The following is a 24,113-nucleotide window of genomic DNA, read 5'->3' as shown; positions in this document are numbered from 1 at the left end:
CGTCAAGAAAACAAAGCCTACGTGGCATCATATAGACGGATCATTATTTGCCTTTATATGTGCCCTAGCAAGAACTATGCAAAATGAAACTAGTTAATTTTTGATGACATGCAACGCTCGGAGCACATCCAGCCCGGTACTGTGGCGGAACCGCCCAACTTAAGCTGGTTTAAGTGCGCCTAATCGCTGTCGGAACAACAATTATCCGAAACGCACCTAAAACAGCATAAGTCCGGTAGTCCGTCGAGTATCCCTAGGACTCCTTGAAAGATCCACGACGTGTCTCATAGCCATACACCAGGATCGCCTCCACGATGGGATAGCATCAACAAATATTACATTTTTATATACATGCTGAAGGTACAACTTATTACAACCATAGTTTGAAACAAACTTAATAGTGTAGGTTAGCGTGGTTCTAAGAATTTAAAATATGAATCAGTTCAGGTGAAAGATAAACATCTAAGTTTTATTCCTAGGGTATTATGAGACTCATAAGATACCCTAGTTCTTCGGGTCTTCCTCTTCTGCGGACTCCTGCTATGGCTCTGAAACAGCAACGAGGGATAACCCTGAGTACGGGTACTCAGCAAGACTTACCCGACTAACCAATATAATAACTTTTCTGGAACTGTATGGTAGTTGTTTAGTGTACTGGTTGACTCACCTTTTGCCAAAGAGCTTACTAAAAGTGAAACCTTAACTTTGGCTTTTAATTCAATTTGAGTTGTTACCTAACCAGTCTAGATGGCGTAAAAGAAATACTTTTGCAAACAGTAGGAAAATAAGTCATACATAAAAGAAATACTTTTGCAAAAAGTAGGAAAATAAGTCATACAGCAAATTAATTTCAGTGAGACATTGCATTAATGAGATTATACTACGATGCTCAACAGTGATCAAGTGCATTCATAACCGAGAATTGCGGCGATCCGGATCAATTTACATCCTGCAGGAGAGCACCTTGATCATCAGTTATGTACAACTCTCCGGGTCGTACATAATGACCTTTCGATTAGTATACCCAGAGATTGGGAATAAGACTACCCGAACCCAGGGACGCACCCCCACATGGGACCCCACGTCTGGTCTGATCTCCATGTGAGTTTCAGGCTATGCCCCTGCCAATCTCCAGCACGTCAAGCACGAGTACAAAATATTCCCAATCGGAGAGTCTACTAACCTACCGGGTTTTACTGGTCCCATACTCAGTAAGCAACCAGGTGACATTCACTTGATCAAAGGTTAAGACAACGATCGGGCCTTAACCAAATTAATCTAGCAGACAGAACTACATCTCTAGCTTATGTCCGCTTTTCAAAACTTCCAAGCTATCTTTCCATATCTAACATGTATGACCCAACATTTCACCTTAAGGTTCGGTAACCAAGTTACTTTAAGCATCTAAGCATTTCTAAACTTGGGTTACTTACTAATTGTTTGAACAAGTGGCAAAGATGTCCTTAAAACAAGGTAAGGTCATGCACAAGAATGGGTTTCATTCAACTCCTAGACTTAATGCAATCATATAGAAATTAACCAATAATTGGACACATGAAATAATAACTCCAAAATAGATAGGTATAAATGCACCGGGGCTTGCCTGGGATCAACAAATGTTAGTTCTTCGGAAAACCCCTTTAGTAAAAGAGGTACTTCAACATTTCGCGAACGCTGTCCATCTTCAGCTGAATTCCACGAATCCCACTTCAGGAGCTTCGACGTCTACGATTTAGTATATGCAGGAGTTAGAGATGCGAATTTTTGAATACAACACTATACAACTTTCCTTCATGATAAAGTTGCAAGCCAACAAGTGACTACACAATTTATCATGATAAAGTTGCAAGCCAACACACAAATACCCGAAAAGATTAAACACACTATTTTTATTTTTCTTTACTAATCCTACCTTAGGCTTTTTCTTTTATTTATAGAAAATATTATAATTGTTTTCTAGTCTCAAAACCTAATTTCCTATGAGTTAATTATAATTTGTGAACATGAAAACATTATTCCATATTTTATGCATTTAATAAAGGTTAAGTATTTATTTAAATACCTTAATGAAAAGGCATTAAACAAATACCTAAGTTTTTATTATTTTTCCTAAGGTATAAGAATTTTAATGCATAAAGGAAAATAAAAAAATCCTAACAAAATTGGTTTCACTAATTTTGGGCACTTCTAGAATTTCCTGTGAATTAAATGGTGTAAACCGAATTTTAAACTCTTTATCTATAAAAGGAAAACCTAAGGTTTATTTAAATAACCCTGGCCCAAAACTTTTCTCACTCGCACTGAGCCCAAAAGCCGGCCTACCAAGCTTCTCCTCCTTTTCCCCTAGCGCACGGGCCTGTTGATCCGGCCCACGGCCTTCCTTTCACCCGTCGGCCCCCCCTTCTTTCTTCTCCACTTCCACCTAGGCCTCATGGCCCACTTCCTTCCCAAGCCGACAATCGGCCCATCAGCTCTCCCTCTCCTTTTACACCGCGCGGGCCAGCTGGGCCGGTACCTTCCCTTGGCCTTTTTCTTTCTCTTTCCCCCCCTTGCGGCTGACAGGCTGGCCCCCTTGGTCAGGGGCTTCTTCTTCCCCTGGCCAAGGTCGGGCGCATGCCGGCGGGGGAAAAACAGGGCGGCCCAGCTAATGGCGGCTCTCCGACGGCTGAGCGGGCTGAGGCGGCGGCGCCCAGGACAGGCGCACCCGTGCCCAGCCGCAGCTCGCCGGGAGGCGACCCGAGCCGGCCCCTCCACGGGCAGACGCGGCTCGGCCAGCGGCCGGCCCTGGCGGCGCACGGAGGCGGCGCAAGCATCTCCCACGACTCCTCCTTCAACTCCAACACGCTCGCAGGATGCCCCTAGACCCACCAAGAGAAGAAACGGCTGGTTCAGAGGCTCACCACAGGGATTTCGTGACGGCGGCCGGTGGACGGAAACGGCGGCGATGCTCGGGCTGGCAGCAACGAACTGGACGACGGGCGGATGCAGGGCGTCGCGGTGGAGCTAGAGGGACTGTTGGTGGGCGGTGGCGCGAAAGGAACGGAGGCGAGGGTGATGACCGGCGATGGCGCTGGCTCGCTCGAGCTCTGTTCATCTCGGTGAAAACTGATGGGTAGAACGGATAAGCACGGAGGTAACTTATACAAATTCTTACCGTTGCATGCCGTCCACCTCGGCTTGTGGCAGGTGTACGTAGATGCGAACGTGGCTCAGCTCGTCGCGCTGGCTGGCGCTCCGAGATGCCGGCAGCGGCACGACTCTTCCCCTGTGTCTCTGTTGTCTTCTCTCCTTTACCTCCTCCCAATCGACAATTTCAGGCCCAAAATTCATCGAATTTTCAATCCAAACTTTCTAATCTCCCTTAGACAAACTTGTAGAAAATCCCAAGCACCCCATTTGTTATTTTTGCTTCACGTTGAAAGGATCGCTCTAAGACTGTGAATTCGAGCTCCAAAGTTTCTGACAAAACCGAGACTGTAACTGAATCAAACAATTCAGTTTCGTCAGACCTCTCGGCACAGCCATTTGCTCCACTTTGGGTTCGATTTTAACTGCCCAGACTCACTTTATCTTGCCCAACTTCCACTGATCTTAGTTCAACATACAACAAAGGTTCCATTTTGCACATAAGAACCCATCTCTTACACACTAGATTTTTCAAAAACTTGCGCCAAAGATTGCTAAGCAGCACTGTTCTTGAGGACAGCATGAAGTTCTAACTTTGAGCCTCCAAAGAAATTTGAATTCTTTGCTTTCTTTGGCCAGCAACACATCCAAAACACCCTTTATGAAAGTTGGAGGAAATCCAAAGTTCTACCTTTCATAGATTTGCACTTTTGGCTGAATGTAGCTCCTTCCTCGTGAAAATCGTCTCTGAACTTTTCTGGACATTGAACTTCAGCTTAACTAAATTCTCTCCTATTGAACCTTGCTGTCAGAAACTTCAATAGCCAATTACAACAAAAATTCAAACTGCTCTTTCAAAAGTCTCTTTATAGAAGTTGTAGGAAATTTGCTGAATTTTAATTCATCTTACTACACCTCCTTCAGATTCCCAACCAATCGAGGGGAGTTTCCTTCTGAACCTGACTATTATTTTTCCCCTTTTCAACAGCTAAGCCTTTGACAGATTATCTTCAGGTCGATTTTCATGGCTAAAATTCAACAGAGACTTGCTTAGAGCCCTTAAACAAAGTTGTAGGAAATATTTGTGACTATCTTTGATACATTTAGAGTTTTTGCTGATTTTGACTCTAAGGGTTCAAAATTTGCTCCCAAAACCAACTGTTGCTGTTCATTCCTTCAGTAATGACAGAACTGTCAATTTTTGTGAGCTGAAGGTTCAGATTGTGTTTACTCCATTTTTTTCACTTAAACTCTCAAAACTTCCTTTATAGAAGTTGTAGAGAACCTATTTCTCTACATTTCTCTTAGTCATCTCAAAAGTCAAATTCTTCTTTTTCTCTTCCAAATCTAGCTCTGAAGCTAACTGCCATTTCTTGCTTTTCACTGAACTGAATTTGCACTGACTGTCTGTACTTTTTAACAGAACAGCACCCCCTTCTCCAATTAAATCTTGAATTTCCACTTAACACTTCAAATGCCAATTATTTCATGCCAAACTTCGAGATCATGCTAAGCTTAATATAAAAGTTCCATTTTGCCCATAAAACCATAAGTCCACATAGGATTTCTTCAAAATCTCTTGAATCAAAATTCATTTCTTTTAGAACTATTTTCCAGAGGCAATCATTCCTGTTTTCAGTTAGTGAACAGGAGCATCCTCCATTTTGATTTTTGGACAATTTAAGGTCCATTTGCTTCTCAAATGGTCTCTTTAAGTTCCAATTGTCCATAAAGTCCAAATCCGTGCATTTGTCATCTTTTTTCTAAATTTGAACCTCAATTTGGCGTTTTGACTAAACTTTGACCAAAAGTTGACTTTGGCCATAAAAACTCGTTAACCCCCAAATCTTTGTCATATCCTGTTCTTGGCCATTCTTGAGTGTTTTTAACACCCCGGGTGCTCTTGCTATTCAGTTCTCTGCATATAGCTCGATAGCAACTTGTTTCCCCTCTTTGAGTTCTAATGCAGGAATTTAAATTCATGTTTCTTGGGCTAAGAACTTCTGGAATGGTTAACCATAGATTAAAAATTCCATTTCTCAAGTTGTCACCCAACTCTTGGTTGTGGGAGTCCTTTGAAATTTTTAAATATTGAAACTTGAACTCGAATCTTTGGTCAAATTTGACCCAAATTTGACTTTGGTCTATAATACCTCTATTGCATCCAAATTCATCATTAACCTCTAAATTACCTTCTTAGGCCTTTAATAACACTGGGTGTTACAGCTACCCTAACTATCATCAGTGCAGACACCAATCAACATAACAAAAGAAATCTCCAGGGATTGAAAGGCAGAGCTCCTGCCACTTACATTAAAAAATATTAATATGCAGCTCAGAGCACATATGTTAGCATATCTCTTTGGCCTATGTTGTCTGCTTAGGGTTTAGGACCTAATGCATCAAATCAAGAAAGAACAAAGCAAGCATTCGGGATCAGACTGCGATCAAATAGCTTTGCATTGTATAGCTTGACAAAGTCGATGGTTGGGCATCCAACGTCGATGCAGTCGCCTCCAACGAAGCCCCAATATTCGCAAGACTCACATTGGAGGGTGGCAACCGTGGCCTTGGGATATAGTGAACATGATCCCATTAGATCATAGTTTGTGATTTTGGTGATTGAGTGACAACATAGTCATTGGGACTGATGGTTTATTAAGCATGTACCTTGTAGGTTTTCTAGCTCCCAAGAATGCAAACCAAATCATGGCAAGGTTCAAATGATGGTATTCGAGTATCCAAGTCATGGTATTCGAGTATCCAAGCTCTGGTATTTAAGGGACCAAGTCATGGTATCTAGGATTATTCTATAATATTGAAGCATCCAAATGATAGAGAAAATCCAAAGACGGTATCTTTGATGTGGAAGTCATGGTATTCAACACAGAAAAATTAGTACCGTTGGAGAAATTGGCACGCTGCAAAGAAATTAAGTCAAAGTCATACCACCAGATGTTCCGATACCAACTTTTCTAGTAGCATCAGAGCAATTGCTAGAAGTGAAGGGAGAAATTGTAAACCATCGAATGTTCCGATGCTAGGTCAAGGAAGGCGTCGGACGAAGCATATTTTCTTCAGAGAGTTCCAGACAGGTTTTTGGCTATAAACCCTTCAGCACTGGATGATCCGATGGCACCATCGGAGAAAGCATCAGAGCAATGATGTCAAGGGGATCCAACAGTTATGCGACGTGAGCAGTGGCACCAGATGATCCAATGGGGACATCGGATAAAGGGTTGGATGAATTTTGACGTGTTAGAGAGAAAATTGGGTACGGGGAGGCCAATAGCTAGTTGCACCGGATGTTCTGATGCAGGCAAAAAATAGACCATCGGAACATTCGATGATACACTTTTTCACTAGCTGTTGAAGCAACGGCTCTTTGAGCCTTTGGGGATATTTATACCTTCACCACTTGCCCATTTGGAGTTGTTGGAGTGTCCAGGAATGCATTGAAGACCAAGACTTGTCAAGAATACATTCATACCACCAAAAGTGCTTAAATGATCCATCAAAGGCTTAGCACACCTTAGGAGAGTGATTAGTGCTAGTATAGGACTAGAGACACGTTGTGCAAGAGGTGTCCCGGTGCCTTGGAGCCTTAATGGCTTGCCAGCAAATCTTCGACCCTCCGGCTTGGTGTGGAGTGGCGTCGACGACCTTGTGCGGGGGATGTGGAAACCCTCTTCCTTCATGGAGAAGCTCCTTTGTGATGACGGCATCAAGGTGACCAAGGGACTTGGCGTGAGCCTTAGTGGCCGAGCCTTAGTGGTAAGTCAAGGAGCGCCTTGGGAGAGACTTGGTGACCGGGAAGCAATACTCTTGTGTGAGTGCTTCAACAATGTGGACTAGTAGTGGCTTAGTGCCTACCGATACCATGACATAAATTCTTGTGTCAAGAGTTTGTTTTCGCATTTCATACTTGCAACTTGTGTGCCTTTACTTTCCTAGAGTAGTATCTTGATAGGATTGGTTATAGGTTGCAAAACTTATTTTGGGAGGAGGGTTTCATACTAGATCAATCGTAGATTGCACATCTAGATAGCATGATCTAGTTTATGTTTTGATGCAACTAGTGAAAGCTATATGTTTAAGGTTTTAAGTTTGTCTAATTCATCCCCTCCCCCTCTTAGGCTACGAGCATCGATTCCTTTGACCTCAACCACCTAGGAGCGAGCTAGCTCTCATCTGGATCAACCCTGATGTCAAGCTCTCCTCAATGGCATGGGCCAATACCAACTTGCATGCTGTACAACAGCATGTCATAGGTCTCCTCAATTGCCACCCTGCTAACGGTGGTAAGGGCGATGGCCAGGAGCCCTGATATAGAGATAAGGGCGGGCTCTAATAACTTAAATATTTGGAATGCCAAAGTTATATAGATCACACCAGTCCCATAAACACCAAATATTAACTTAAAAAATGCTAATGTCAAAAGTAATTTATCATGTTTGACGCTCATCATTTTCCAATCCTTGTAGCTTGATATATATATTTTTTTTTTTCAAAAGCTGGAAACAATATGTCACAAAGAACATCACTTGTTTTCGTATGACCCTAAGCCATGTGCGCCCTTAATAGGCATCTGAATAAACTGTTTTTTCCGGCTCACATGGCTAGAGAACAAAAACAAACAAACAATTTCTACAGCTAAGATCTCATACACATATCTTGTATATCCAAATTAGGGTTTAGGGTTAGGACAGAATCAAACCATCAATCAAAGAATCCCTTCCTAACCTGATAATATCTTTTGAAGTGGTAGAATCAAACATTATCCTTGCCTCATCGAAATTCAGTAAAGCCTCAACATCTGAAATTTATCTTAAGTGGTGCTCATCAGTTTTGAACCAGTGCTACATTGCAAGCTTCTGATACTTGTTGTCATTCAAGAATCCCTTCCTAACCTAATAACGCCCAAAATTGTTAGAATTTCTAATCCAATCCACCAAACCATTATCTGACAAATATCTAGAAATAGAAACTGCAAACAGTAAAATTTGTACCTTGGCAACTCAAGTTATTGCTCCTGACCACTTGGATATGGCAATCTTATGCTTCTCCATGATGAATGGCACTGGGTTGCACTTGAGCAATAGGAACTCCAGAAAATTCTACCTGATACAAAATTTCACCAAACAAACTAAGTGGCATAAAAAAAACAGAATTTGATTTGCATATCCGATCTTCCCAAGATAAGCCATAAAAACCTCAGTTGAATGGTAGGATGATGTAATTGGCCGATTATTGTAACTTTCTGAACTCTGCTTCTAAGCAGCAGGCATTCCATTTGCAGTTGCTGCATCATCCTTCTGCTGGCCCTTTATCCTAAAAATGTGTATTATTTTCCTAACAAAAAGAACTAATCAGTTATAAGTCCACAGATGACAGATGGGTTAACAAGCATGGCTTGGCTTCATTTGTGGCAAACTTGTGCTTAGCAAACTTTACGTTCAGACAGATATGCTTAGCAAGAATCAGGCATAGCATAAAAAATTATTGAACAATATATCACAGCAATCAAGTATTGCCAATGCAGACCCATGGAAAATAACAATTTAGCAAGCATGAGTTTGATTAAGCATGTGAAACAAGCAACAACTATTAAGCAGACATAAACATGCAGGGGCCTTCGGATTATGTTGCATCTTTCTTGGTTCAGCCAATCAGCCGTCATCAGTTTCTATTTAAACGGACTTATCACATATATTGACTGGGTAAACTGTTGTGTACTTAAGTCAGGTTGAGCAATTGATTTAAGCTCCTCAAATGTCATGCTATATTGCCTGGATAAAAAAAAAAGCCAACTGGTCACTATATATTTGCACAAAAAAATTGCACACTGACAAGGGAAAAAATAGTCACAACACATCGATATGCGAGGAACAGAAACCCAATATTCTAAATTTTATTGACAGTAACAGTATAGTACCTGATTTCTAGCGAAGGCAAGCATATATAATGGTAAATTCTGTACAAGCTTGCTCGAGTATTGTTTTGATGACCTACAATATTCGCCATGTGAAAAATCAGTCCAAATGTCATTGTGGTTCAGCATCAGTCAGACAAGTGTTTAGATGAACAAATAGATATGATTAAGCAGAACTATTCGCAAAGAAAAAAAAGATTAAGCAGAACTCACCTACCATATCATCTAGAGGCAACGTCAGCTTCACCCCATTCCAGAAGGAATGCCCTCACAACTCAAAGAACAAAGCGGTGAAAAAGAGAATGCTGAGCTTCTTCAACTCTGGATTCCTCAAGGCAGACCTCAGAGAGAAGATGCACGAATTCCAGCATTTGTTGATCTGAGCCTCCATCTCTGGTTAAATGTGAAACAGGTCTTTTGCTTGTGGATGCAATTTTCACGATGCCACCACACCACCATATACCAATGCCATCTGAGAGTTTCCACTCGTGGTATCCCTTGAGGCAGAGTATGCAGTCGACAACTTTCATAGACGAACCTCCCTGTCAGCATTGTAGATGAACCTTCCTCTCAGCTTTACAATTGAGCAAATCAAACTGCCCACAATAATCCAAGAACTTTATTTATGACGTATATATAGCAATAATGGGATGAATGCAAATCAACTATGTACCGTCTCTATATCAGAAGTTTCGAATGTCAACAGGTTCATGGCGCTAACTGCAACAAGGAAGTTCCTCATGTCCTCAAATGTCTGAACCGTGATGACTGGATTCTCCATAACCTACCCAACATAAGGGGAAAGAACACGAAGCATTGACATGCTGCAGCGGTATTCCAATTTCCATGTAACGAAAAAAGTGACATTTTGTCCCTAAATTTGATGTGCATCTGACACTCACTTTGGGGACGGCGCCGGGATTGACGCGGTTGAGCACTTTGCAGAGGACGAGACCGTTGCGCAGTGCCGCGCAGAACTCCTCCTCCGATGGCCACTCCGGCAGGGACGACTCCCAAGCCGCGGGCTCCATCTACCGCAGCCATTGCGCCGCCTCCACGCAGCTGCGGTGGCTGCAGCACAGGCAGCAGTAACATATCAGAGAGTTGGGGGAAGATGGGAAGCGGAGGAGTCGAGGAGCCGCTGCCCAACCCCGTCATGTTCGTTATGGCGACGGCGCCCGCTTGGAGACGCGCAGCCATCCGTAGTCCTCCCGTGCTGCGGCCACGACGCGGCAGCGGCGTAGACGGCCGATGGGTCATCTCCCTCACGGAAGGCGGCCAGTGGATCTCGAGGAGCAGACCGAGGTAATCGTCCCCCGCGGACGCCGCCCGGAGGAGATGGAGGAGGGAGCGGAGGATGGCGGCTTCTGCGCAGATGAGGGGCGGAGGAAGATCGCAGAGCTGTGAATCGTCGGGCCTCGGACGTATGGCCTAAAACCGCTGAGGGGAGGACGGCGGGGCGGGAGGCGAGACGCGGAGGGCGAAGGAAGGATCGTAGGGCCGTCAGACGTCCGGCGTCGGACGTACGGATGAAATCAGCTGGAGGGAGGGAGGACCACGGGGCGGGAGTTACTCGACGTACCGTAAAAAAGTCTCCATGAACCATAGTATTCTTAGCTGTATAGAGATAAGGTTACGATATGTACAATGCAAAGTGGGAAGAACGTTTAAACAGTGATAATGTAATTAAGGCACCACAAGCTCTTGATAGACATGAACCATGTTGTTATACGCACCTCGTGTACATGGAGCGAAACCTGAGCATCCTTCCTACAAATACTCGCCCCATATAACATGACAAAGAAATGCTCGTGTTTGCATCGGCCTCACCATAGTATCCAGAAATGATTGTGCACGCCCTTAAAAGGCTAAGTGTTTTTTACTGAATGCATGCATTTATTTTGAATCCGATTTCCCAGTATGGAGACTAAGCTCGTCACATACAAAATGAGAGGAAGCTCTATTTCACGTTGCAAATCTATATAACTATAAATCTCTCTTCTCATGAGGCTACACCACGTTTTAGGAACGTCCGATCATAAGTTCTAACTCTTATCTATCCACCCTACCATATTAATATTTTTGATCCCATTATAAGGGTTTAGAGGAGCAACAGAGGCAGGAGCTGGAACTAACAGCAATGGACCAATGCCACTAGCGCAGAAGAGGCTCCAATAGCCTCCAAGCTGAAGAGGAGGAACTGTCCAGTCGTGCCAGCAATCCAAATGGCAAATGTGCATATTGTACACTATTGGGGAAAGGGCTTTTAGACCGGTCCCTTTGGTACCAGTTGTAAAACCGGTATTGCTATATCGGTACCAGTTTAGAGGAGCAACAGAGGCAGGAGCTGGAACTAACAGCAATGGACCAATGCCACTAGCGCAGAAGAGGCTCCAATAGCCTCCAAGCTGAAGAGGAGGAACTGTCCAGTCGTGCCAGCACTAGGGGGCTTTTAGTATCGGGTAGCACCGGTTGCTTGTTTTGCACAAAAAACAAAGCCTCACATCGTCGCGATCCATGGGATTCGAACCCATGATCTCAACCCTCGCGCAAGCCTTCCTTACCATCCCACCTACACAGCACGTGTGGTACAGGTGGATATGATTTTTTCTTTTGAAGTAAGTCGTGGAGGGCCTTTAGTACGGGTACCGGGTCATAACACCACCCGGTACTAAAGGGGTACTAAAGTGTTACGACCTAGTACTAAAAAGCCTCCGTGGAGCCCTAAATTTGAACCCAGTACTAATGCTAACATTAGTACTATACGGGTCAAAATGTGACCGGTAATAAGGGAGTGGACGAAAGGTCATTTTTGTAGTATAGATGCTCATTAGCATCATGTCACCTGACCTGAGGAGAGGGCAGTTTTTGAGTATTGTGGAGCTTGGCCTGCTGACTCGGGTGTTCTCGTTCCGAAAACCGCACTTAGCAAGTGTGGTACACAATACTACCATTCAACACGTATCGAGCCTTCACACCAAACCTGTGATTTACATAGTGGCCAGCTAAGTTTATGCCACTCGGGATTCATAAGTATGAATGGGGAAGACAACAGGTTCAAAGGATTGGATCCAAATTTACACAGCTCAGATACTTCTAGCTGGTGGAGAGATGAGCTGATCATGTCAAACCATCTTCCTACAGTATTCTCGAAGGTACAGCAAGTACTGGCACAAGCACAAGAGAGATAACACATGAACATCATTCATTGTCATTGATCTCGAGAACGAACCAGGCGATTGGTGATTATCATGTAGAATTTGGTAATCTTGCAAGCACAGTTCAGTAATTTAGTAATACTACATTTTTAATTACTTTTGTACGTTTACAATCAGATCACGCATATAGGCTAACACCTTACAATATCCATTGGTACTTGCATCCTGAAGATCTTAACTGACCAAAAGGGCCCACTTTACCCTCTTTTTGCAAGAAGTCGGCGACGAAATTCTCCTAGAGCCCAGATGGGAAATAAGTTCCGGTAGTTGGTGTAATTGAAGAAAAGTGATGAGTTGAAGTTGCCAACGATTTCCTAAAATTTAAATGCATATTCATCAATTGTTCAGACTTTAGACATAGCAACCACAAGAGAAACTAAAAAAAAATAGAACAGTATGATGTGTATACGTATGTCAATCCTAATGGCACAAATAGTGCTGATTTAATTTATTTGCAACTGTACGGATGTACTACGTACACTAATATAGCTACGACAAATTTTCTTCTGAGTTGGAGTTTAGTACTTTTCATCTAAACATGCTAAAGCTTATCAGATTCAAATGTGATAATACTATTCCGATCCCTCCATTCTGAATGCAAGGTTCCTTTTTTTGACATCTTGTTTAAAAATAATAAGGTTTGTCTCTTTTTCCCATATTAATTGTCCATTTCTCTGCATATTTTGGCTTGTCTCTTTCTTATTTCCAAGGCATTAGTGCCAGTTATATCATTGCCATTATTTTCCTTATCATTATCATGTTTTTTTACACGCCTTAATCCATTTGCCCAACAAAATATAACTTACAGAATACACCCTCTAAAACTGAATATAAGTTCATTTATTAGCTTTGTCCTCAGTTAAACTTGTTTATATTTGACCATCCCCAACTAATATGTTATATAGATTCATAATGTTACTAGATTCATCATGGAACATTACCCTTTCTGTTTAAAATGGTACATTCTTTATTGGTGCGTGTGCAATATCGGAGACTCTCAATGTCCTAATGGACTTTAAGTTTGGGATTGGTATATGTTCAATTCTATTCATTTATCCCTGATAGTTCACAGGATTTCTAGTGATTATGAAATTGCATAATACTTAATTGTGCTGAAAAAAAGAAAGTGAATAAATCCTTCAACATATATTTTAACTCTACGTTGGTTTATCAACGTCTAAATTCAACACTTACTTGTTGGGGAAATTCCCCACCCTCCATCTGCATGTTGATTAATTCTTTTGCAGCTCGGTATAATGGTGTTGGGTCATATTCGATCTGCTCAGGGGATCAAATATTAGGAACAGAAGCACATGCATACACAAACAAATAATTTTCAAATAATAAGTATATTTATATATAGTTCAAGGAAGTAAAAAAGGCAAACAGAGATGTAAATTAACCAAACCTGTCCAGCATAAAGTAAAGCTAACATTGCCATGGCAGTGTTCACTGCATGTGGACTGCCACTACAAACATACTCCTGTTCAATTTAGAGCAGAAAACATGATTAGTGCAAACTCTAAGTACTTGGTGTTTCATGAAACAAGATGAAGGAAAATCGTAAAATATAAAAACCACGAACATTGAGCATCATTGCATAAATCCTGACTTTGTAAAATATAAATGTGGATGGATCGAGGAAGAAAATGAGTCCTGACTTGACATCTCATTCATCATCTATCTCAGCTACGTTTAAAATCTGATGTATCAATGAAATAAAGTGTACTGATCTCATTCATTTTCCTGATACCAGAAACCATATGAAGAAAAGATTATTAAATTTTCATGTAAAAAATAAATTTAGGTATTGATCACCTTAATAATCTTGCTAATGAGGAAAGTGTTGATTATGAATATTGCTATCAGACTAACATCAAATAGAGATCATCATGATCTCATTTTAATTTAGTTCATCTGCCTTTTTCAGAGACCAAGCTGTCTTACAGGAAAGTGTGAGCATAAGGGTTGTTATTAAAAATTAAACTAGAGCGAAAATGAATAAGGCCCACATCGCCTCTCCACCTAGCCTCAATGGGGCAGCTTATTCAGCAGTCTATCGCTTTGCGTGCGATCTGCATGTCTGTTCAGAATGGGGTGGTGACGACACGGATGAACCTGTTTACATTTGCCGGTGAGCTGACCTGAGAAAGGGGTGGGGGTATCCCATCCGACTGGCCGTCACGCAGCCGGTAGACCATGCCACCTCGCCGCGCCATCCACCCACCCACACCACCAAGTCCTTAATAATCTTGCTAGTGCCACGCCCCAGCCTTGCCACCCACCAACTAATGCCTTCACCGGTCTAGCCCTCCCTCAGGCAATTCTAGGTCTAGTGAGCTCTCAACCCTAATCCCAAACCCCGAACAATAGCGAACAGCAGTGGAAGGAGGGGGAAGCCTAGAGGAGGAAGAAGTTGAGAAGAGGAAAAGCAATAAGGTGGGTCTTATCTATCGATGATGGAAAGGAGGCATGGGCAGAGGATGCGTTGCTATTAACTAGGTGGACAAGAGCATTTGCTGTTGAACGACGCAGAAGCAAGCTAGACAGTTGCAGTGAACAAGGAACATCTCATATTTTCAGTTAGGCCTCTAGTACCCCCTCCCCCGTCGATGCCCTGCCCTTGCCCTGGAGAGTCCTACGACGCTGCGACCAGGAAAAGAGAGCGATGGTGTGGTAGGAAGCCTACCAGAGCTGGACGAAATAGGGTCAAAGCCAATTACGCAAAGGGTGTGTGGGCTATTCCACTTTTAGGCTTCGTGGACATGTCATGAAGGCCGATGCCCCCAATTGAGCGCTATCGCTCCCCGTCCACCGGCCTTCCCCCGCTAGACTCTACTCACGCAGCTTCGTGCACCGGCCAGTCCATGCCCGCTGCCACCTCCATCCAAGTGCACCCACCCACTACTGGGCCCTGCGTGTGGCCTCAGTGCCACTCTCCGTCCGTCGTATGCTGCCAACCCATGCTTGCACCGCCTCGCATGCACTATGCGCCGCGGCCCTTGCCATCGATGACGAAGAAAAGCTATTATTTTTTTCTGAAATGTTGATTTTATTTTGAAAAATGTTGAATCTATTTTGTTGAGATGTTGAAATAGGAGGCAAAAAATGTTGAATGTAATATTTTTTTAAAAAAATGTTGATTTATATTTTGGAAAACGTTGAATTCAACATTTTTCAATGTTAATCTTGTTTTTAAAAAATGTTGAACCTTATCTATTGAAATAGTAGTATAGATTTTTAATTTGAGCCTAATGCTTTAAAGCCAAGAATTCTTATTAACCAGCTTCCACAATACATAGGAGCCCCACGTTGCCTCACGGCTTAACCACAAAAACAAATGGCAAGTGCATCTACTAGAAAGTCTTGAGCAATAATGCCAGGTTAAGAAAAGTAAAAAAATCAGTAGCACAATTTGCATCTCGACCAACATGACTAAAAGAAATTCAACACACGTGATGCTATTCTTCTAGATTTCTTGCCAAATTTCCGCGATAATCAAGGTTATTAATTTGCCTCTGATCCAAATACTTATTCGCAGACCACGAATAAATAGTGCAATTTGTTACCTTTTGATTGGAAATTAGTCTGAACTCTAGCTCTCATGTTACCATAATCCACTTCACAATCTTTGGCCACCTCAACTGTTGATATTGTGCCTACATCCATGTACAGCAACATAACCAGCAAAAACTTTCATGTCTGCTGGGCGTGCTACCTGGTTTGCCCTAGCAACAGCTACCTCACACACATGTGGAACCATGACCAATTCTTTGCCTCGTCAATTCGATCCGAGCCGCTTGATACTATGTTGGTCAGTGGTGCGACAACCCCTCAGCAAATTTGTAATTAAGATCAATGGTGATATCATCAACATAGAGCTAGGTTCAGCCATAATCTTTTGTCATTTTGACGTTCAATGAATGTTTTATACACGCATGGACAGATAAATTCTGTACTTTGGTCATCGACCAATGAATTTGTACTGCTGAGAGACTATGCACATTGTAATGTCTATGTAAAGTCTACATTTAGTAGCCACATTGAGAATTTCGTTTTTGTAAAGAAAGATTTGTTGATCTGCTGAAAGCTTTTCCTGTCCATATAGATTTTAAATTTGTTATAGTTCTAAATGGACATGTTAACTATTCTTTTTTCAAAGATTGGTTGATTTGAGCAGTTATAACTTTCTCCAACCAGACAATGTGAGAACTTTGATCCTCTAGTTTGTTATTAGTATAGTATAGTATAGTACAGTACAATACAGTATAGTATAGTACAGTACAATACAGTATAGTATAGTACAGTACAATACAGTAGAGTAGAGTACAGTACAGTACAGTAGAGTATATAGTATAGTATAGTATAGAGCTACAGATAGCTGTATTGCGAAACTTTCACCATAGAGTGATTTAGGGTATCCTAACTAATACATACCATAAACTCAAAACGAACTTAAGAATACCAAGCTAAATGAAAGATAATCGGAAAAACAAACTAATTAGTTACCAAATTTCAAAAAAAAAAATGGAAGCCACACTATGTTGTAGCAAGGGTTAGCACCCTAAATGTTCATTGTTTTGTATGGCAGGTAGTAAGAAACTTAAATGAAATTATATTGAAATTGAACCTTAATAGTTGGTATCATGAAAACCAAGCAAGGGTTTGAATTATTCATTTCTTTCACTACTTGGGTCATAGTTGTTGGGCCTCGAATCATTGTAATGGATTTAATTTACCATTTATTTGTCTTGAAGTAGCACTTGTGTGCTACTAATCATTCGTGAAACTCTACAGCATCTGTAATTAAGCTTGTGTCACCTAACTGAGAGAATAATTACCTCAATTTGGCAGCTGAGATAGTTCTCTCCCCATCCACCTGTAATTAGCTGCTTTGACAACAGGAAGTTGCATGCTTTCCTGATTGACAAACTGTTATGGTACATTCTTCCTGCAGCAACTAATCCTTTTATAGCAAAGAACGTTGCATAAGTGAAACATACAGCCCAAGAGCCATACCTGTTTAATTAATTAGTTTGTACATTATTAGTAATAGGATAATTCTACATAATCTGCAATTGTTAATAAAGTTTTTTTACATACCAGGACCCATCCTTTCGTTGAGTTTTCTCAAGGAATGATGCACCCCTTTTAATAATTTTTTCTATCTCTTCATGACGGTACATAGGGCATATCCCTCTAAACAATACTAAAGCTTGAATTAAGGACGATGTGCATTCAGGATATCTGCATATTTTGTTGCATACCCTTGATTATGTAATTCAAAAAGTAATTTACTTTCAGATAAATTGATACTTGAATCTCTTACGGATAGTCCACGATGATATTCCGAAAACTCTCTGAAGGATTGATAAACTGCATCATCAACGAAGTACATGTATAAGATTTTGGTACAGAAAAGTAACTGCTGTAACTGAAATAAGACACAAAATACAAAAACACATGCATTTATGCTATATAAGTAACAATTGGAAATATATGAAAATTCATATAAATAAATGTAGCAGCAAAAAGAATACAAATGCAATGAGGACGGAGTTGAAGAAAGAGTTAGACTTTTTGTAAACATGATGGCACACTTATCAATTGATTACAATAGACAAAGAGAATCATGGGATCAGCTACATAATACAATTAGTAAATATAGGTGAACCTATTCTCTTGTTTTTTTGGGAACGCCTGGAACCTTTTATACAGATGGTATATGGTTAATATAGTTTATTTATAATCATTTTGATGTCGTCATTTTTTTGTATCATAATGAAGATAAATGTATTTAGTTTGCACTAATTTCGATGAAGTGAGAACATTAGAGATTTCACTGTAATTAGATCATATACTGAGCACAGACTTGATCCACATTCATTTTAGCTACTGGCCTGCCTACTGGAGGATTCAAGTCTTCCTTAGTTGTGATATTTAATAATGATGTGGACTCTTGATTGCAGATTATTAACATGGCTACAATAAATTTATTTCAGTTAATATGTTATCTAGATCTCCAGCATGACATGCGTACATTTCAATAAAACAAAACACAACACAAACATATGTCTTGATGATAAATCTTCCAGTAAACGGAAATTAGAATATTAAGTAACCTTAATAAAACAAACTCCGTTTTCTCTCTCTAGCGAAGACAAGCTATATACTTAGTAAGTTTGCTCAATTACTTTTTCCAAATTGTTCTTGATCTCTATCTCTTGATATATTCTCAAAACTAACATTTAAATCTCTAGTTTAGGTGACTGCAATCTTTAAAATGATTGGTAAATAAGAAGAATTAGTCTAGTATTCATCATTGATACCATGAAAACGTACTCACCTCTACCCATGAAGTTGTTCGTTTACATTCTGCTGATGATAACGTACCATCTTTGTTCTTCAACAGAGTAGAGCAATATTTGTGTCATTGCTATTGAATTTTAAGTGAATAAAAGCAAACTTATATTTAAAAATCATAAAATAGCAGCAGTTCATGATAGAGATGTAGATAACAGATCAATAACTTGTAGTGAAAGCTGTTTGTTCAAAACGTAAGTGAACGCAAACATAAAAAAGTTCCAAAGTCATGTCAAATTTATCTTGTGTAGAAAAATTAAATTATTCCATGTACGGTAGTATCTTTGTTTAACAGTGGACACCATCATTTTATTAAAGAAAAACAATAGAAATTTCCCACTTTAAATCCAGTGAACATTCCTTTGGCCTCCATATTAGTTTTTTATAATTAGTAAGGATCAATTTCTTTTCTCACAAGCTGGTTTTAGGAGTGGTTTAGCAGCCATATCATCTTGTTTTTGCCATTGTGGCGCTCACATCAAATTTTCTCCAACCCCACATCCTCAGTCTTTTTTTGTCTCCCTTGCCATTCTCCTGCTCTACTCTAACGGAATAGAGCTTAATTAATGATGTGTACCTTACGGCCTCCACACCAAGGAGGGATACAGTCATTAAATTCACAAATAACCAAATTGGTGGACAGCAGGATTTTTGCCCTGGTGATTGTACTCATGCACCCACGACTCCACCACTCACCAATAGAAATCTTGCTTGGAGACTCGATTCTGTCAAATATATCTCCAACCTAGTAAACCTAGCAGAAAATAGCCTATAGAAGTATTGATCAGATCACAGGAGACAGGACCCTTGCTTGTCGACAAAGGCAAGGTCGAGGGGCGCGAGGAGGAAGCGAGGGGGAGAGAGCCAACACAAGTTGTAGCTAGGTCTGCCACTAGGTATCCATACCCTCTCTCCAAATCCACACCCACTTCAAATGGGGAGGGTATAGGTAGAAAATTATATACCCATTAGAAATGAGGAGGGTAGGGTATGGGGAGGGTACAATTAATCAATTGGATATGTATATATATATGTAGTACAAAGTTAATTATCCATTGAATATGGGTGAGATTGAGGAGGGTAAGAAGTGGATAATAATTAATTGGATTTGGGTGTGAACAAGAGTGGGTTTACCATGCCCTCCCCAATGGCAGGCCTAAAGCAAGAGCTTGCAGGCAGTAATTGTATACAATGTCCAGTGCAAGGCTTGGATGTAGCGGCTTGCCCTACTGGCTACTACAAGGTAAATACATGGAAAGGAGCACAGCAAAGGATTGGATGAAGTGAGTTGGGACGCTCTTGGCATCAGCAATTTACCAAATTATGCTGAAAACAAATAGGTCCTCAATCATTTACCACCAAGGAAGTTACTCTCATAATTCTCGAGTAGCGATCTACATGAGCATCTTTAAAGTACTGAGCAGACCATAAAAAATAGTACAGGGATAAAACACAAACTCTTCGCAGCAAAAGAACAAGGCTTTATTTGTCGTATATAAGTTACGAAGGTTTGTTAAGAAAGACGAATTGAGCTAATGCATACTTTTTTAATCTAACCTCGAAACAGTTTTCTTATGATCAGTACTATTTTTTCATGAAATATATCGGAAGAAACACTAGCTCTGGATAGAGCTACAAAATCATGGTGCAAAATTTGATTATTCATACCACGTAAGAAAGGAGGCAATCAACAGCATCATACAACCGTTCTTCTTTTATTGGATCACCAACAAGCTCTGGATTAATGTTTGACAACAGCAATACTGCCTACACAACAAAAACACAAGTGGCGGATGAAAATAGTCATCTTTGCAGAAAATTCGCATTGTCTAATAAAAACATATTTCTTTTTTTATGAACATGTGGGAGAGATCCGTATAATGGGAGAAACTCATAAAAAGCAGCCTCTTTGCCTCACCTCTTTCTTTTAAATAAATAAACATTTCTAGGCTGTACAAGTATGGGTTTTATTTCCAATCTGATAGGAGAACAAAGTATATGAATCATGCCACCATAGCATGCCTAAGTTAACGTAAAAGAAGGAAAATGTTTTTTTGGTGCCAAGGGTGCAGTGATCTTTTTTTCATTTGGCACTTAATACATTGGGATTCAAGGAATTGGCCTCCATATCTGTTGTTACTAAAGTGATTCTAATGACTATGTTCATTTTGAACGTATTAGTGATGATTGTAACCTTAAGTGATTCAGCTGTAGTATCAGCAATAGGCCAAAAATTCTCCCCATTGGTTAGAGTCCATGAACCTTTTGTTCGTTCGCGGTAGTAGCTTTTGTAATCAGGCAAGTTCTGAGTAACCTACGACAAAAGAATGATGTCAGCTTTTACAACGATATAATGTTTTTCAATCAAAAGACATAAAGTCAGTAAACCTGTGCATTTTTTAGGAACTCGTGAGCTTTTTGAAGAGCAGAACAAAATTCTTCGGTAAGGCCTGTTCCACAAATGGCCTGAACTATGAGAGCAGTTTCCCAGCTGTGGCAACCAACATACACCTAGTTTTTTAGAAAGGCAGAAAAACCTGTCATGTTCCCACATTGTTAAAATATTATTATCATACTAGGAAACAACCAGTGCATTTCTTTAGTGCAGGGGAGTATGATTTATATTGAGCCTCATAGGTTGTTTATATAGAGTACGGAGGTTTGGATTGTAAGTGATCCTAGAGACAGAGTTGGAACCATAATGGTGAGATTAGAATCAATCAATCTTATTTAATCGTATCATACCATAACCCAGATCCATTGAATCCATACTATATATACTAACACTCAGGATTAGCCAAAATAGCATAAAAGCCGACCATTTTGATCAAGATGATGGTAGCTCTTTTGCGGCATGGTATCTTACAGCTGGTTGTCACTGACATTCTTGTGAAGGGGTGTTGCCCAAAGCACCATACTAGGCACACACGTGTGCAAAAAGTAGTGTGATTTAGCTTATATGGCCTCGACTGGCAGCGCTTTGGTGGCCTTGTGTTGTTGGCGGCACTATCCTGGTGGCTGAAACGGGGGTTATGCTCAATCTCTTTTTTAAGGGCAAACTGTGGCGAAGCTCCACCATGATACTTCATTATTTTTCATATATTAACATAAGAAGGTATCTAGCCAATGTAAAATTACTAATCTACGGTCCTCCCCAAAGCAAAGGAATTGGAGAACCATTTGTTATAAATCTCACGATCCAAAATTGATGACTAGCCCATGCCCAATCATAGATAACTAGTTTTCTCATCTCCAAAATTTCCGACACTGCAATAAAAAAGATTTCCATGAAGAATGGAAGGTGTGATGTTTGCCTAGCTGACATAACACGCTCATAGATATCCAAGTCACTATTCCAAAAATCTACAAACTGTGCCAATAGGCCATTGCAAAGGGGCACTCAAAGAAAAGGTGGTCCCTATCCTCGTTAGGTTCTTGCTGGCAGAGAACCCAAGTCACCCCCAATTTGATGTTGTAGTGCCTCCATTTGAGCATATTTTGTGTGTTCAGCCAATCCACAAATAGTAACCATGCAAAGAACTTGAGGTGTGGAGTGCATTTTGTTTTCTAGATCCATGCATAGGTCGGCAGGACATGTATACATATGAATGCTAGCTTGTAGAGTCATTTTGAAGAATATATTCCATTTCCCCCATAAAAAAAACCATTGATCATTTGAAGTCCCATCATAGGGAATGTTTGGGAGGAAATTATGTAAAGTCAGTACATCTTCATATACAGGCTTCTTGTGACAATGGCAGGTTTAGGATGGAAGCCAAATCTGTCGATTCCATGACATCTTTAACCAACAACTGTGTATTGGATGCAAAGAAGAATAGCCTTGGGTATGCATCGGCTAGGATAATTGGGGCCCATAAGTCTTCCCAGAACAGCACAGTGGAACCATCATCCAATTTAAACCTAGCAATACCTCTATATAGGACATTCAATATGAACACATCCTTCAACCAAAATGATCCAACTTCTCTCGAGGCATGAGGTACTTTATCTTGATAATATGTGTCCCATATTATGCAGATGCACGCTTAAGAAGCATCATATCATTCTGAAGCCTCAAGGTCAAATCTCCAAGCCCTCCATTCGCCTTAGGCTTCAGCACCATGGGCCAAGCAGCTAAGTTTCTTCCCCTTCTATTCATGTCGTTACCATGCTATATACATTGCTTTATGGCTCTATTTATAATTTCAATAGCTCCCCTTGGAACTTCAAGGTACACAAGGAAAATGTTGTTGGTGTAATCAGAGAATTGGTCACATCCAGCCTCCCCCAATATGAAAGAAGTGATGTGCAACCATTCAGGCAATGCTCCATTCTATCCATGATTGGTGCTAGGTCCACTATCCTTGGCTTAGTAGTACCCATTGGTAGGGGTGGGCGTTCGGTTATATACCTAGGATTTTGGGGTTACTAGTTATTGGGCATGTGGGCTCTAAGTGTAATTTGGCCTCTTCGGTTAGTTTGGTTATTTCGGTTCATCGTAGCCTAAAACTGAACTAACCTTAATTATTTCGGTTATTAATAACATGAGACCGAATTGATAACCAATTTTTTTGATTTTCGAATAATTCAGTGTAGTTCTTGGATATTTCAGTTCGATTTTTAGTCATCTGTTAATTATGCCGAGTCCTACCCATTGGTAGGCCTAAGTACATGAAAGCCACTGTTCCAACAAGAGTGAACCAAAAGTAGATGCTACAATAGCTTTGTCTCACTACTACAAATATGACCTCTGGTCCCTAACATTAGTACCGGTCACATTTGAATCCGGTACTAGACGGGACATTTGTACCACACCCAAGTTTGAGATTCCGCGGAGGCCCTCTAGTACTGGTTGGGGGCTCCAACCGGTACTAGAGGTAGAGGGTTTCCCACCGCACATTTAGATTTTTCCCGTCCCACCTCTACACCGCACGCCTTATCTCCTCCTCATCAGTACCGCACACTTAGAAATATCTTCTGCTCCTACCTCCTACTCCTATCTCTCCCGTCTTGCTCCTGCCTCCCCCTCCTCTCTCTCTCAGTGAGCAGCGACACCCCCTCCTCCTGCCTCCCCTCCCCTCCCCCCTCCACTCGCCGCTCACCGGCGGGGCGAGGTGGCGGTGACGGCGGAGGGAGCCATGGAGGAGGAGGCGGTGGGAGCTAGGCTAGGGCCGGCAGGGGTGGAGGGGGCGGAGGAGGAGGGGCAGCGGGGAGGGCCGGCGGGGGTTGGGAGGAGGGGTGGCAGGGGTCCGCCGGTAGGGGTGGGGGGCGCGGGGCGGGGCTAGCGGGGGATTTTGCTTTTTTTATTTTTTAATACCCTCTAGTACCGGTTGCAGAACCGGTACTAGAGGGGGTTGGGAACCGGTAATGAAGCCACTTTTTCTAGTAGTGTCTTTGTATCCGAAATATTTCTGCCAGCTGTACTTAAAGACAAGCAACAAAGTTGACTTAAGACTATCGGTGCTAATTATGCG

The 24,113-nt window shown here is 41.2% G+C and overlaps 2 protein-coding genes across 14 annotated transcripts in view; both read right to left on the bottom strand.

Moving 5' to 3' along the window:
- Positions 1-330: 330 nt before the first annotated feature.
- LOC101757110 (kinesin-like protein KIN-14F) lies at positions 331-10,492 on the bottom strand. Of its 9 annotated transcripts, none has more exons than XR_001164490.3 (9): positions 10,209-10,492; positions 9,961-10,129; positions 9,732-9,842; positions 9,272-9,600; positions 9,062-9,134; positions 8,340-8,478; positions 8,136-8,247; positions 7,870-8,036; positions 331-548 (listed from the first exon to the last, which is right to left on the bottom strand). XR_001164490.3 is itself a non-coding variant. In XM_012847553.3 (5 exons), the coding sequence occupies exons 2-4, from the start codon at positions 10,087-10,089 to the stop codon at positions 9,334-9,336; spliced, it is 507 nt and encodes a 168-aa protein (XP_012703007.1). In that variant the 5' UTR covers positions 10,090-10,129; positions 10,209-10,492; the 3' UTR covers positions 9,061-9,134; positions 9,272-9,333. The 9 variants fall into 9 exon arrangements, 2 of the variants coding, with proteins under 2 accessions (XP_012703007.1, XP_022683812.1); XR_002678435.1 differs by lacking the exon at positions 331-548 and adding an exon at positions 1,609-1,725 and having other exon boundaries at positions 9,272-9,654; XR_002678436.1 differs by lacking the exon at positions 331-548 and adding an exon at positions 1,609-1,725 and having other exon boundaries at positions 8,340-8,491.
- Positions 10,493-12,241: 1,749 nt separating this feature from the next.
- Positions 12,242-24,113, bottom strand: part of LOC101756143 (achilleol B synthase) — a 28,391-nt gene continuing 16,519 nt past the window's right edge. For 3 of the 5 annotated variants that reach the window (XM_004975155.2, XM_022828344.1, XM_022828343.1), the window contains 10 exons: positions 21,028-21,150; positions 20,834-20,953; positions 20,308-20,406; positions 18,623-18,679; positions 17,606-17,652; positions 17,380-17,523; positions 17,118-17,295; positions 13,685-13,759; positions 13,471-13,554; positions 12,242-12,590 (listed from right to left, as the gene is read on the bottom strand). In XM_004975155.2, coding sequence (XP_004975212.1) covers positions 12,474-12,590; positions 13,471-13,554; positions 13,685-13,759; positions 17,118-17,295; positions 17,380-17,523; positions 17,606-17,652; positions 18,623-18,679; positions 20,308-20,406; positions 20,834-20,953; positions 21,028-21,150 — 1,044 coding nt within the window. In that variant the 3' untranslated portion in view covers positions 12,242-12,473. Of the gene's footprint in view, positions 12,591-13,470; positions 13,555-13,684; positions 13,760-15,845; positions 15,936-17,117; positions 17,296-17,379; positions 17,524-17,605; positions 17,653-18,622; positions 18,680-20,307; positions 20,407-20,833; positions 20,954-21,027; positions 21,151-24,113 lie in introns of those variants that run through there. The other 2 variants (XR_002678531.1, XM_004975156.2) reach the window with 2 other exon arrangements.

The sequence above is a fragment of the Setaria italica genome, chromosome VII, assembly GCF_000263155.2.
Source record: "Setaria italica strain Yugu1 chromosome VII, Setaria_italica_v2.0, whole genome shotgun sequence".
Taxonomy (NCBI): Eukaryota; Viridiplantae; Streptophyta; class Magnoliopsida; order Poales; family Poaceae; genus Setaria; species Setaria italica.
This window is presented reverse-complemented; position numbering and strand designations above follow the sequence as displayed.

Excerpts from the sequence above, each read along its gene's own strand:
- LOC101757110 (XM_012847553.3), bottom strand. The coding sequence starts at position 10,089 with ATGGAGCCCGCGGCTTGGGAGTCGTCCCTGCCGGAGTGGCCATCGGAG. Across the intron at positions 9,843-9,960 it reads ATCCCGGCGCCGTCCCCAAA|GTTATGGAGAATCCAGTCAT; the intron begins GTGAGTGTCAGA and ends TATGTTGGGTAG. Across the intron at positions 9,601-9,731 it reads AAACTTCTGATATAGAGACG|GGAGGTTCGTCTATGAAAGT; the intron begins GTACATAGTTGA and ends CAATGCTGACAG.